The 13,094-nt window shown below is 39.5% G+C and overlaps 1 protein-coding gene across 2 annotated transcripts in view; it reads left to right on the top strand.

Moving 5' to 3' along the window:
• Positions 1-13,094, top strand: part of ATRNL1 (attractin like 1) — a 1,264,546-nt gene that overhangs the window by 552,941 nt on the left and 698,511 nt on the right. For both annotated transcript variants that reach the window (XM_019502884.1, XM_019502883.1), the window contains exon 21: positions 820-872. In XM_019502884.1, coding sequence (XP_019358429.1) covers positions 820-872 — 53 coding nt within the window. The remainder of the gene's footprint in view (positions 1-819; positions 873-13,094) is intronic.

Genomic DNA, 13,094 nt, shown 5'->3' on the forward strand with positions numbered 1-13,094 from the left:
GGGGGGGCCGTGGCAGGGCCGGGGGGCTGTGGGTGGGGAGGGGGGGGCACGGGTAAGGCTGGGGGGGATGGGGACTATCGGTGGGGAGTAAGGGGTGCCAGTAGGATCAAGGGGCTGTGGGCTGGGAGTGAGGAGCATCAGCAGAGCCAGAGGGCTTTGGGTTGGGAGTGAGAGTCACCGGCAAGGCCCAGGGGGCTGTGGGTTTGGGAGTGAGGGGCAGCTGGACCTGCGTTCTGGTTAGCAGGGTGGAGGTGGGGGTAGGGGGTGGACACAGGAGGAGATTTGGTTTTTCCATGATAAACTGAAAATCAAACAGGAAAATTTATAGATATTTAGAATTTATTTTATTATAGTAATTGAGGCTTTCAAATTGCTTTAAAATTGTAAATATATTAATAAAGCTTTGCGTTCAACTCTTAGCTATATATATAGCGGCATTTCATTTTAATCACAGAAAAACATGGATTTTAGGGGGGTGGGAGGTGTTAATCATAGAATTTACATTTTTTTAAACAGAGAAAACCAGGATCCTTGGTTATTATAGAGCTTTAGAATGCACAAATAAACTTATTGGGATAGACTGTTCATTCCAGTTCTCAAATTGCCTATTAAGTTAAATATAAATAATTCATACATATAGGAAAAAGTATAGAATTTGTTCTGAATTACCTTATTTCAAATACCTTAAACATTTACTTATTCTCACTTTTTAATAATAAAGTTATGCCCTTTCATGCTTAGAAAAAATGTTCATTCTAAAATTGCTTTCAGACTATAAAATGTATTTATTAGTAACACCAAAAATTTTTATTTCTGCAGCTGTGACTCTGAAAACAGGTACCTTGGAAATCCACTCAGGGGAACATGTTACTGTGAGTAATTAAACATTTCATTTTACTCTAATTTCACAAGTAATCCGTAAATGTAATACAGTAGATTTGTAATTCCCCCATAAAACAAACCTAGAAAGAGCCAGGACTTGTGATAGGGTGGCCAGAAGTGAACTGTGCCACACTCTGAGAGCATCTACCTGTGCTATTGATGTGCCTGAATAAACTCTGGCACAGTTCTCATTGGAGTTGGAGTACAAGGGCTTCACTAAGCATCAGGATGGGGAAGTGCTAAGGGCACCTACTGTGGGGGGCTTAGATGTCTCTATATTAATGCTAGGAGCATGGGGAACAAACAGGAGGAACAAACTTGCACTCCTGCTTGCAAACAAAGAATTCGACCTGGTTGGGCTAATAGAAACCTGATGGGACCCTACCCACAACTGGGCAGTGGGCATTGAGGGCTACAGGCTGTATAGACAGGATAGAGTGGGGGAAAAAGCAGGGGGTGAGGTGGGCATTGCTCTCTATCCACTCCTGTAAGTTTCTAACCTGTTACATGACCTTGACCTACCACAGGAGGTAAATGGTCCCACTAGGGGAAATGCCTTGCTAGACTTGGTGCTGGCCACAGGGGATGACTTGGTGGGAGATCTCCAGGTACAAGGTAACCTAGGAGATAGTGACCACCTATTGATAGAGTTCACTATCCGGCAAAAGGTGGGGAAGATAACTGGTAGGGCTGAAGTGCTAGACTTCAGGAAGGCCAACCCCAACAAGCTCAGGAGATTAGTTGGGGAGGGACTGACAGGCAAAAGCACTGGAGAATTGGGAGTCCAGGAAAGGTGAGCATTTCTCAAGGGACTAATCCTGCAGGCACAGAAAGGGACCATCCCACTATACATCAAGGCAGAGCAAAAGAGCAAAGAAACCCTCTTGGTTGAGCAGGTAGCTCCACACTGTAGCACCCTTGTGTCCCAGTCAGCCCCAGTTATTGTCTGCATGTGCGCTGTAGCACACTAACTCTGCCATAGGATAGTACTTGTCAGGCAGTACTACCCTATGGCAGAGTTAATTAGTTTACTGTGGCCTAATAGCGCCACACATGCAAATAATGACACTTTATTCCAGAGCTAATTAGTCAACACCACAGTAAAGGGCACGTGTAGATGAGACCACTGAAAAAGTATGTCACGTATGTTGAAATCTCATGTTGACTAGCTAGCTGTAACACAAGTGTCTGTCCTAGATAAGTATTACCCTTTGCAGGACTGATCTGGATTGAAGCCTCCAGGTGCTACCACAATATACTGTAAATGTTTATCAGTGATGGCGAAGGAAGACCAGGCTTCGTGTCACGGGCTATTCTACATACTCTCACAGAGGCTGGTTGGGCCATGAGGGTGCTTCAATGCGGGGTTAGGCGGCAAGCAGCCCCCACATTGAGGCATCTCGTTCCCCAGCCAGCCCCATTAGCATCTACACATTCATTGTGGCAGAGTAAATAACTCCACCGTAGGATAGTACTTGTCTGTCAGTGCTATCCTGCAGCGGAGTTAATTAGTTTGCTCCATCCAAATACAATTGCACACATAGATGGTGTCACTTTTACTGCAGAGTTAATTGGGGAACTCTGCAGTAAACATCTCATACAGACATGCCCTCTGTCATAATCTGGCCCAATTATTAATGATTTACCCCACCTTAATTTAAATTTTAATAGAATTGCCTCTGAATACGTGCCAAGACAAATGGTTTTGCTACTTAGTTTCCTTTAATCTTTGACCATGCTTTTGCAATGTAGATATTGAAGGCCTTTGAAGGTCTTGCTTCATAATGACTTTATGGCATACAACATCTAATAAATAAATGTTATGTATTTGTTTTATTAATTTCACTTTACACCTTGAAGAGAGCATAAAATTGCAAGGCAAATAATATTTGTCTTCCACTAGGTTGAGACACAAGTTCGCTTCTTGGAAATTATTAAAGTGAATCATACTTTCAACAGAAACGCCCAAGCTCAAGTGTAAAATCTCTCAGCTGAGGTTAATTCTTAAATACCAGGTTTCCAGAGTACTCATAGTAGCATTTACATTTTTCATATAATAGACCTAATTGAAAACATGCTGTAAAACTCAGTCCTACATTTATTCTTAATCAAACATAAAAAATTGCATACAAGTATTATATACCCAGCAAAAATTGTTCTTATTTCAAAAATAGAAATTCCAGTATTTAGAGAGCTGGACTTCTGTATCCACTCATTTGATTTAATTATATGAAGAACACCTGAGAAGTTGCACCATTTTAAAAAATACTATCAGTGTATCAATCTATACTGTGCATATGTTTTGGGTGGTGGGTGTAAACATTTGTTTTGTCTTTTAAAACTAAATGCTATTACATTTAAGAGAGAGGAAATAAATGACAGTAATAAGATTTGCAGACTTCAGAAACCTCCAAGAGAGACCTTGTTCTTTCACTATGCTGTAGATCTATAAATCTTATCTGAGACAAACTCTGCTATATCCAAGATAGCCTTTCACCTCTAACTCACTAGTTTTATTTGTCTTTTGTCAGGTTTTAAAATATTTTAAAGATATTGTAGCTTTGCATTGATGGGTCTTTGAATACTTTGAATAATTTAAATGCATGAAAATATTTTCAAAGTTATCCAGTCTGATAGTAATGAGGGGCCTGTAAGGTCTTAAATTAACTAGATGCTTTGTTCTTACAGCTAATGGCTGCATTATGCTAGGGGAAAAAAATAAATGTGTTCCTATTAATTTGTGTATAACTAACTGCTGTATGATTCCCATGACGACTGTGTATTAGAAAAGTAGATAATTTTATGAGTTACATTTTTGGGGGAAAAAAAACCTATACATTTTAACATGAAGAAATTCTGAGAGATCTTATCTAAATAAATTGGCTTAATGTTTTAAATAGCACTTTCACTTGGATGGTCATTTGGAATAATATGAGGTTTTATTTATTTTAGCAGATATATATTTGGTTGGTACTTTTATATGTTCCATTTGTTGTTTTCTGAGGTTCTCAGAGCAGCATAAAATTTTTCTCTTTAAGGGCCACGTTCTTCTTTGGCTCATTTCTGCAGCAATGAGGCATTCCTGCTGCTTACATCACAAGACTAAGTAGTGTTCAGCAGTGAAATAAATACCTTATTAATTCACATACCACACTCACTTTCTTCCCGAAAATTAGCAATTGAAATTTTGTGCGTATATCTTAAATAAAGAGACTGATTCTGAATGGTTTAGTTAAAAGGGAAAATCTTTTTTTCCCCTTCATTCAAAAAGAAGGTCCATGTCTTATTTGAGGGTATGTGATACACGAATAAATACGGTGTTGTTCAAAGATAGCTAACTATGAGCTATAAGCAGCATGGGCTTGTAAAGAATCACAGGCGACTGGTGGGGGGGGTGCATGGGGGCATGTGCCCCCCCCCCCGAGATAGGCCCCCAAAAGTGTTGGGGGGGGGGCTGTTGATGCATCCCAACTTGGGACTGCTCAGGACGGGGCCAGGTCCAGAGCAGACAATCGGGCCAGCGGAGATAAGGCCAGGGACTACGCTCTGCTTCCCTACCCAGCCCCGCCCTCTCTGACAGCGCTCTGGAGCATCAGAGAGCACTCCGGCCAACCAGAGCACTGCCCTGCCTTCCTCCCCCGTGCAGGAGTGGATATGGGCTTTTGGCCCACCCCTGGGCCTGCCCACATATTGTGCCCCACCAGACTCAGGTGGCACCAGTTGCCCATGTAAAGAATAAAACTGCTAAGCAAACTAGATTGATTAAAAAAAATAAATAAATAAAATTACAAAATTAAGGGATGAAAGGGACTCCACTAGTACCCTATACATGGAGATGTTAGTAAATCATTAGGTTCATCCCTCTTCAGAGCAACACCTACACACATGCTTAACTTTATCTTTAATCATGTATGTAAGTGCTGCCCTTAACAGGGAATTTTCTTTGTTTTGTTTTTCAATGAAGTGGCAAGACTCACTCTTGCAGGTTATTGAGTACTGTGCATCAAGTGCTGAGTATCAATTCCTTTTTTGTAGGTTTGGAACCTAGGAAAGTGACTTGTAAAGGCTAGGAGGAATTGTACCGGATATACAGGGCTGCCAAATGTCAAGTATGTAGCACCCTTGTCACTTGTTACCCTATCCTAGCTGAAACGTCACACATCCAGCCAGGAAATGGTGGGCATGGACATTGTGCCTCTTGCCTGCTAGAGGCCACTGGCACACCTGCATATACCAGTATCTAAATGTTTCTTTTCCTTGTTCTTCTGCTGGATTAAGGCTACAAATAAGCAACTAAGAGATGATGGTAGTATCAGCTGGAGGGAAAGGTGATGGGCCTCAGTTAAAGTTCCCATACTGGCCATTGGTTTATTTTCCTGACCCTGCAGACAGTGACAGGAGTTTCCCACCTACATGAAGTGAAGAAGTCTAAAAATGTGATAAAAGTTACAGAAACTAGGAAGAATGAGATTCATATAGCAAATATGCTAGTAACTTGGAGGGTGAAACTTAGAAAGGAGGGATGGGGAGCAAGACATCAGGGTAATGGAAAAGAGCAAACTGGGCATTGGATATTATTGTAACATGGCATTTAAAAAGTGGAACGCTGATTTGGTATGTATCTGTGGAAGTACGGCATCAGTGGACCAGGGGTAGTAGTCCCTGTGGGGCAGGTATGTGAGGCAAATGGGCCTGGCTATTGGCTTGCTGAGTGCCTCTCTTTCCAATAAATATAGCTCATTAGCAACAGAGATTTAGCAAATTAATGAGCACTCTCTTAAATTGTAAGTGGCGGGATGGCTTGTAGGAAAATATTAAAGACACACACACACACACACACACACACACACACACACGTTGGCTAAACAAATTAGATTGGGAAAACCAGGGAAATCAACAGATATGTGAATGATCTGGGTTAAATGAAGAAGACAAGTTATTCAGCAAGATATTGGTAAACCAGAGGTAATGAATGTGATGAAATTTAAAAATGAAAAGTTTAGGATGAACAGAGGATATTTTTTCCTATCAGCATAATCTACTAGGATGTGAAGCAGTCTCTCAAGAGGCGTAATAGAAGTCTCATCATTTGTGGTATTTAAAATTAATTGAACAATGAATGCACTAATAAATATAGAACAGGGAGCAATAGTGCCTAGACAGGGAGATATCTTAGACGAGGTATTAAGTCTTCAGTGTCTAGACTCTCTGAGGATTTCAAACTTTGCTGCTATTAAAATGATTTTGGTTTCACGGGTTTTTCATGACTTTATTGCAAATTAAAAAAATAGAAATGGCACACTGTGAGAGAATTGTTTAAACACACGTGGTCTTGATAATTAGAAAATGTTTCAATCAATGTAAGTTTTATCAGTGATTGAAGTGCATCATATGTATTCAAGTATATCAAAGATATTGATGTTTCTCTTTACAAAATTAATTGATACATAATACCACAGAGAAGTTCTACACACAGGAGCAGGGCCACACATTTAAAATGTTCTTTTTATTTAGGTGTCAGCTGAACACAATAAAAATACTCTGACACATGCATTACAAATTGAGTTCAGGACTCTGGCTCTACTGCTCATAGAAATTCCCTAAGCATAATGCTGGTGTATAAGCCAACATTTTAGGGAATAGCTGAAAGCTGATTTGGTGCACGTAAGTGAATTCAGAATGGAGGAATGTGATGGTTTGCAGCTGAATTATGCATGTATGCAAATTGTGAATACATTGTGTCACAATGCATTTATATTTTTGTTCTTTGGTTACTCAGCCAATGTGATATATGTCAGTGAATTCGAGATAGCAAATTAAGCATCCAAATTGCTGGATTAGTTCTTCATGTATCCTCATCAGAAATATATGTATGGAATCTGTGTTCCTGGGTGCAAATGACCAAATCACAGAAACAGATGTTTTTAGACTGATTGGTAGGTATTAGTGGGATTTATGCTACTTCTGTAGTTCAACTTCGGGTTGCATTCAGACTGAGTTCTTTTGGGTGTCATTTCATTGATATGCTAAGGTTCTAGCAATGCTGTGATTTTAATTTGGTGAGCTAAGTTTATAGCATGCAGAATGTTGGCTTATTAAAACTCGCATGCTTTACAAGGAAATTAGATCCTTGTGCATGGACTTCTACCAGCCTAAACTTTTAAGGACAATGTTTGCTAAAAAGAATGATAAATAATTTTTAAGCATACATAATTTATACAATTTAGATGTACAATCTGGCAACGCTGATCCTACATTTTGACAAGTAGTATGGTTGATAGAGTCTAATACCTGTGCAAACATGAGCCTACATGAATGAAAGAAAAGGGGTTTTTGTGCATATATTATATTACTTGCTATTCAAAAACTGTGTATGCACCAGCAGAGACCAGTGTAAGGTTACTCTGAAAATTATGTTTTAAGTACACAAGATTTTGAAAATTGATAATTATACAAAACTATTATATCAAGGTTTCCATGCCTGTTGTTTCTGCCTCACGGTCTTATTTTATTTTTAATCAAAGTAACTTATCTGCCCAGCCACCCACTTGTACTTGTTTTCTCTTAAGATTCCGTTCCCACTGTTCAGTGTTTTCTTCTCCGTTTTGGTATAGCACTATTCTCTTGTCCACTGTAAAAGTTCTTTCTATGGTTACATTTGAGGAGGATTCCTTCCCTGGATACAGCCGATATTGGCGTATTGCTTATTCTGTTTGACATAGAGCATGTCTGAATACCTTCCAGTAAATTTACTGACTGTCAGTAAAAATTTAGGCTAAAAATGGCTGTCAGTATGAATTCATACTTGCCTTCTCCAATGACCACCTTGGTCCTTAACTGATTCTCCACCACTCTTTCCCATGCTTTTAAAGTCTGAGACATCAATCTGACTCCCCAATACTTGCCACTATCCTAGACATCACCTTTCTGCTTGAATATTTGCACCAACACACTCCCTCTCCATTCATTTGACATTTTCTCTGTTGCAAATATCACTTTAAATAGTTTCCACAGTATATTGATTCATTCTTCCCCAAGACTTTCCAAACTTCCATTGCTATATCATTAGGTCATGTTGCTTTCCGATTCTTTATTTTGTTCGATGCTCTTTTTATGTCTGTTCTTCTCATGTCAGTCACTATGCCTTGGTTTTTTGTAACATTTGCTTGCAAACTTCTTGTGTTCTCTTTCTTCATCAGACTTTCAAAATAGTTCTTCCACCTGTCCTTAATTTTTTGTTTATCAGTAATATCCCAGATTTATATTTGACCATTCTCACATGCATCATATCCCTTGTCAATCTCTGTCTTCCTTTAGCAGTCTTGCACATTTCATGATCCACATCATGAGACTCTGACAAACATGGGGAAAAAAAAGTTACCAGGAGCAGCAGTGAATTACTTTGACCTGGCTCCGCACTGTCTATGCAGATTGGGTGCTTCTGTGGGGCTTTTTGGTGCTTTTGTCCAAAGCTGATTCAATCAGCTGTTAGATAAAAGTGCTAAAAGAGCCCCATTTAGGTGCCTGATATATACAGACACTGAGAAAGCTGGGTCCAGCTTACACACTGCTTCTTCTGGGCATTCACTGGGCATGTGCATGAGCATGCCGAGTTTAAAGTGCCATTTTGGGTTTTTTTCACATCTGCAAGCAGCCTTGATGATTTGGCAGATGTTATTACAGCCAGATGCTCTTCCTGACTCTAACTCTTCTTTATAATCTGGGTTTTAGACCAATATCCATGGGAGAGCTGGAAATGTCTTTCTTACAGCCAAACATTTAAAAAAATTTCTACCGTGGTTGATGGAAGGTAGAGTATGCCCTCAGCAAGTTTGCATATGATTCAAAAGCTGGGGGGAGTAGTGGATATGCTTGAGGGTATGGTTAAGATTCAGAAAGACCTTGACAAATTGGAGGATTGGACCAAACGAAATCTCATGAGGTTCAATAAGGACAAATGCAAAGTCCTGCACTTAGGATGGACCAATCCCATGCACCGGTACAGGCTGGGGACCAACTGACTTAAACAGCAGCTCTGCAGAAAAGGACCTGGAGGTTACAATAAACTGAATATGAGCCAACAGTGTGCCCTTGTTGTGAAGAAGACTAACGGCATCCTGGGCTGCATTAGTTTTGTTGTCAGTTTGCAGATTGTCAGTACAAAATAAAATAGAGGGAGGTGTGGCCTGACTCCTTCCCGCTATGACTAAGGTCCTTCCTCTGACAGCCACCCAAGAAAATCTAGCAGTCTTTATACACACAGTGCCTTTTTTCTTCTCTTCCACTGCTCATTTTAAATAATTTCAGAGTAAGTGTGCATACTTGCTCAAAGTCCAAATATGTGTCTAGATTGCATCATGCTATTTATAGTCACCAGGCAGATCACTCCAACCTGCACCTTTTGGCCTTTTTCTCCTTTTCAGGTAACACCCTAAGTAAGGGAAGTGGGAATCATTGTAGCATTTCCTTTGGGTCTCAAAAATTACTTCATTTTCAAATTAAGCAACACTGTTAAGTGTTTAATGAAGTGGATTGAACAAGGATACAAGATCTTCCTTCAAATGTTTTTATGCCTGATTATTTCAGTGTGTGGCACTGGACCACTTATGGGTTTGATGAGTCTGTTACTGTCTCCAAACTAACCAGGTCCCTTTAACTCAAGCAATGGAGAATTATGCTTTTGAAGTTAGAGGTCAGCATTAAATCCCCATGGATCACTCATCTGGAACCTTCAGATTTTACAAATGTGATGGCATTCTCTGTGCTATAAAACAGGTCGGCTTTTAAGTTTGACAGAGATGAGAACTATTGGACTCTGAAAAAAAACTGCTGGATCTGAGCATGGATTGAGATTGTGAATCACCTACAAAAAAGATACAATATTGGACAAGGGATTAAATATTCCTGGCTTTTTCTAAAGAGACTTAAACCAGAGCACCTTCCCTGCTCCCCCTACCTCCTCCCATTTCATAAGAAACTGTGCTTCTGGAGCAGGACTTAATTGTTGCATTAAATACACATGTTCAGCTCTTCCAAAAATGACTTTATTTTTGCTCTTTCTTCAAATTGTGATGAGTATTTCAGGATTGGTCTGTCTCTCTCTAGCCCTTTGTTAATTTGAAATCCTTCAAAAAAATTCATTTGGGAAATACCCACCCACAGTAATAGGCTAAGTACAGACGGTCAAAAAGCTTGAGGCTGAATCAATTCAATCTTTGCAGGTTAATCTAAACTACATAGATTGAACCAATAAGAAGGTGAACAGACACTCGCTTTTCATTCTGAAAATGCAACCACATGCCTGCAGTGGCCCAGGTGGGAAGTGGGGAGGGATGGGGAGTGGTAAGGTGGAGGTAGAAGACCCCTCCCTGTTTGGCTGGAGCAGACAGCTTGGGCTAAGGCCAGCCCAGCCCAGCCCAGCCCAGCCATTCCGTGAGGGGAGGTTTGCAGGGTAGGTGCAAAGCATCCTTGGAAGTTGGGAGACTGTGAGTTAACTTGAATCTGGAGGGGATCTGGGACAGAAGTTTAGTAAACTGATTTAAGCTAAACCAGTTAAGTCCGATACTACATCCATCCAGGGTTATTTTAAACTGGTTTTAGCCACTTTGAAAGTGGTTTTTATGTGCTGAACTTCTGTTTCCAATTATTTATACCAGTTAATGTGTAACTTCTGTTCCTAGCCATGGGGACCAGATTCACATAGCAATACATGAATCATGTACCAGTTCATGTAGCAATGGGAGAAATGGAGGAAACAAAAGGAAAGTTACTTAGGAACAAATGATTGACTCATAACTTTCCCAATCAAGAGTCAGTCAGCTCCTATTTGTACCAGTAAAGTTGGCATGCAGATAGTATTAGAATAGGGTATTAATCAAGTCATGTCCTTCTCCGCGCACCTTGATGCCAAAGATATTAAAACATACTAATTCATGTTCAGTGCACCCTCTAAGCCATGTTCATAGTACATATTTGCTCATGCTCTATCAATTAGAGGAGGCATAGAGATACGTAATTTTCTGTGTCTCCAGAAGACTTCATATGATTTCTGTCATTATCCTGCAGAGTAGGAATGGGGAGTTACAGTGGAGCGGTTCTCATGAGGCTTTATAGAAGCTTCAGAAGAGTTTCTGTAGCTACTTGTGTAACATAGGAGGAAGTTGGGCAGGTCTGGGGAAAAGTCAGGACTCTCTGAGCGTCAGAACTGCTTCAAAATACTGGTCCTGCTGCTTTGTTACAACTCTTGTCTGGTAATTCTGGTTAGGCATATCTGGCAGGTAGGTGGGAAATATAATGACACAGAAAACAAAATTGTTTCATTTTGCAAAGGTTCATAATTAGGGAAAAGCAAACTTGCAAGTGGTAAAATTGTTGCTAGAAAAAAAACATTTAATCAATGTCCTTTAAAATAGATGATAGAAACAAAATATGTGATAGGTAAGCTTTTAAAGGTTTTATGGCCCTTTTTCAGGGATGACCTGCATAATTAATTCATGGTTTTGCCACTCGTGCACTGTCATCTCAGGGATAACAACTTTATAGCTCATAAAACTGTCACTTGTGTTCTCAGTGTACATACAGAAACAATAGTGATAAGCAGTTTTCTTGGTATGTGGCAGTTTCCAAAGAGGAAATGATCTTTTCTAATTCACAAGGAGAAAAAGTATTTTCCTCTTGGAGAGTGGGGGAGGACATGTGAAACGTGAACTTGGTGAATAGTTTTTACAGCAAATCTGGTGATGGGTTCAGCAGACTGGGGAGGGAGGAAGGAGTCTTGTTTCTGTATGGAAGCTTTCATTTCTTCTAATAGAGCTCAAAGGGTTCAGTAACACCTTCTTCCACTCTTGCAGCTAAATCCTGTTCTACAGATGAGGTGTGTAAGCAACTATGCACAATCCTGTTCCTTCCAGCTCAAGTCTGAAAAGCTGTTAATGTATCTACTTTTGTGGCATGTCTTCATCTTAACCTACGACTAGGTCACAAATAGTGTGAGGATCAACCCACCTTTTTCTATCATGGACTTCAACAGAGTGGAATAGCTTTGCATTTAGATACCCAAGTAAAAGTTAGATGTCTAAAAGGCAGAAAAGGATTTTTCCAGTAATGTAGTGGGAGGGAAAGGCTGACCGATCTATTTTACTGATTCTAGCCTTTTAATTTAAAATGTTGAAAAATATTCTAAGGTGCTGTATTTGTGATAAGAGCCAGAAATGCACATTCTTTATTAATACCACTTAAGCATGCATTCACAACTGATTACATCCATCTCCTTTACACTGTCTCATACTTCAATGCTGCTTTGGGGTGGCAATTTAGTCATTTTTTTTCCTGAAAAGGTAGAATTTATCTTCTTCAGTCGTAGCAATCAAACCTTGCAGTTGTTGAGCATAGACTTTTACAGAGGTTGTAATGCCACTAAAGAAATGCAAGTGTAGGCAATATTTGCTAAAATCAGTGATATTGAGAAGGAAGCAAGTAAAGCAAAGCCTATGTTTGCAGTTCAGGTGCATAAAAACATCTTGTACATCACCAAAACTTATTTTTGAAAAAGAGAGTGATTATACTAAATGAAGAATAATAGGAAGAGTCATAAGGCACTAGATGGCAGCCTTGTTATACTAAAATAGTTTAAGACTCAAGAACATTCCAAGGAGAGTGTTTTAAGAGATAACTATAAGTAGGACTTGTATTAATATTGTTAACATAAATTTCCCAGATATTTAAGGATGGAAGTGGAAACTTCAAATAAAGGGCAGAAACAATAAATGTTATCGATTGGAAAAGGTGTTTGTGCCAGCTGAGTCGCACAACAACTGCCCACTCTTACATTCTGTGCTACTGGTTTGTATAATTCGACTTTTCTTTTGGGACACCATTAGTTTAAATTAAATACCTACTTTAATTGTAAAACTGTCATGCTTGACTTAAAATAATGAGTGCCACTGATTATATCTAACACTGATTGACTCTGATGCAGATTGAAGCAATTTTTATTATTGTTAACTACAGTAACACTAATGACGTCAAACTGTCACTGTCTTCCGAATATATGGAATCATATTAATAAATGCTGTTTTAAAAAAATCTCTTTAGTATTTAAGGAGGCTAGTGGAACAAATTAGAGCTTGAATCCCAGGATGGTTTGAGAAAAGATGGGGCATAGGAGACCTCCTGTTTTCATAGATTCATAGATTAAGGGTCGGAAGGGACCT

Source organism: Gavialis gangeticus, unplaced genomic scaffold (assembly GCF_001723915.1).
Source record: "Gavialis gangeticus isolate Ggan-Ray unplaced genomic scaffold, GavGan_comp1, whole genome shotgun sequence".
NCBI lineage: Eukaryota > Metazoa > Chordata > Crocodylia > Gavialidae > Gavialis > Gavialis gangeticus.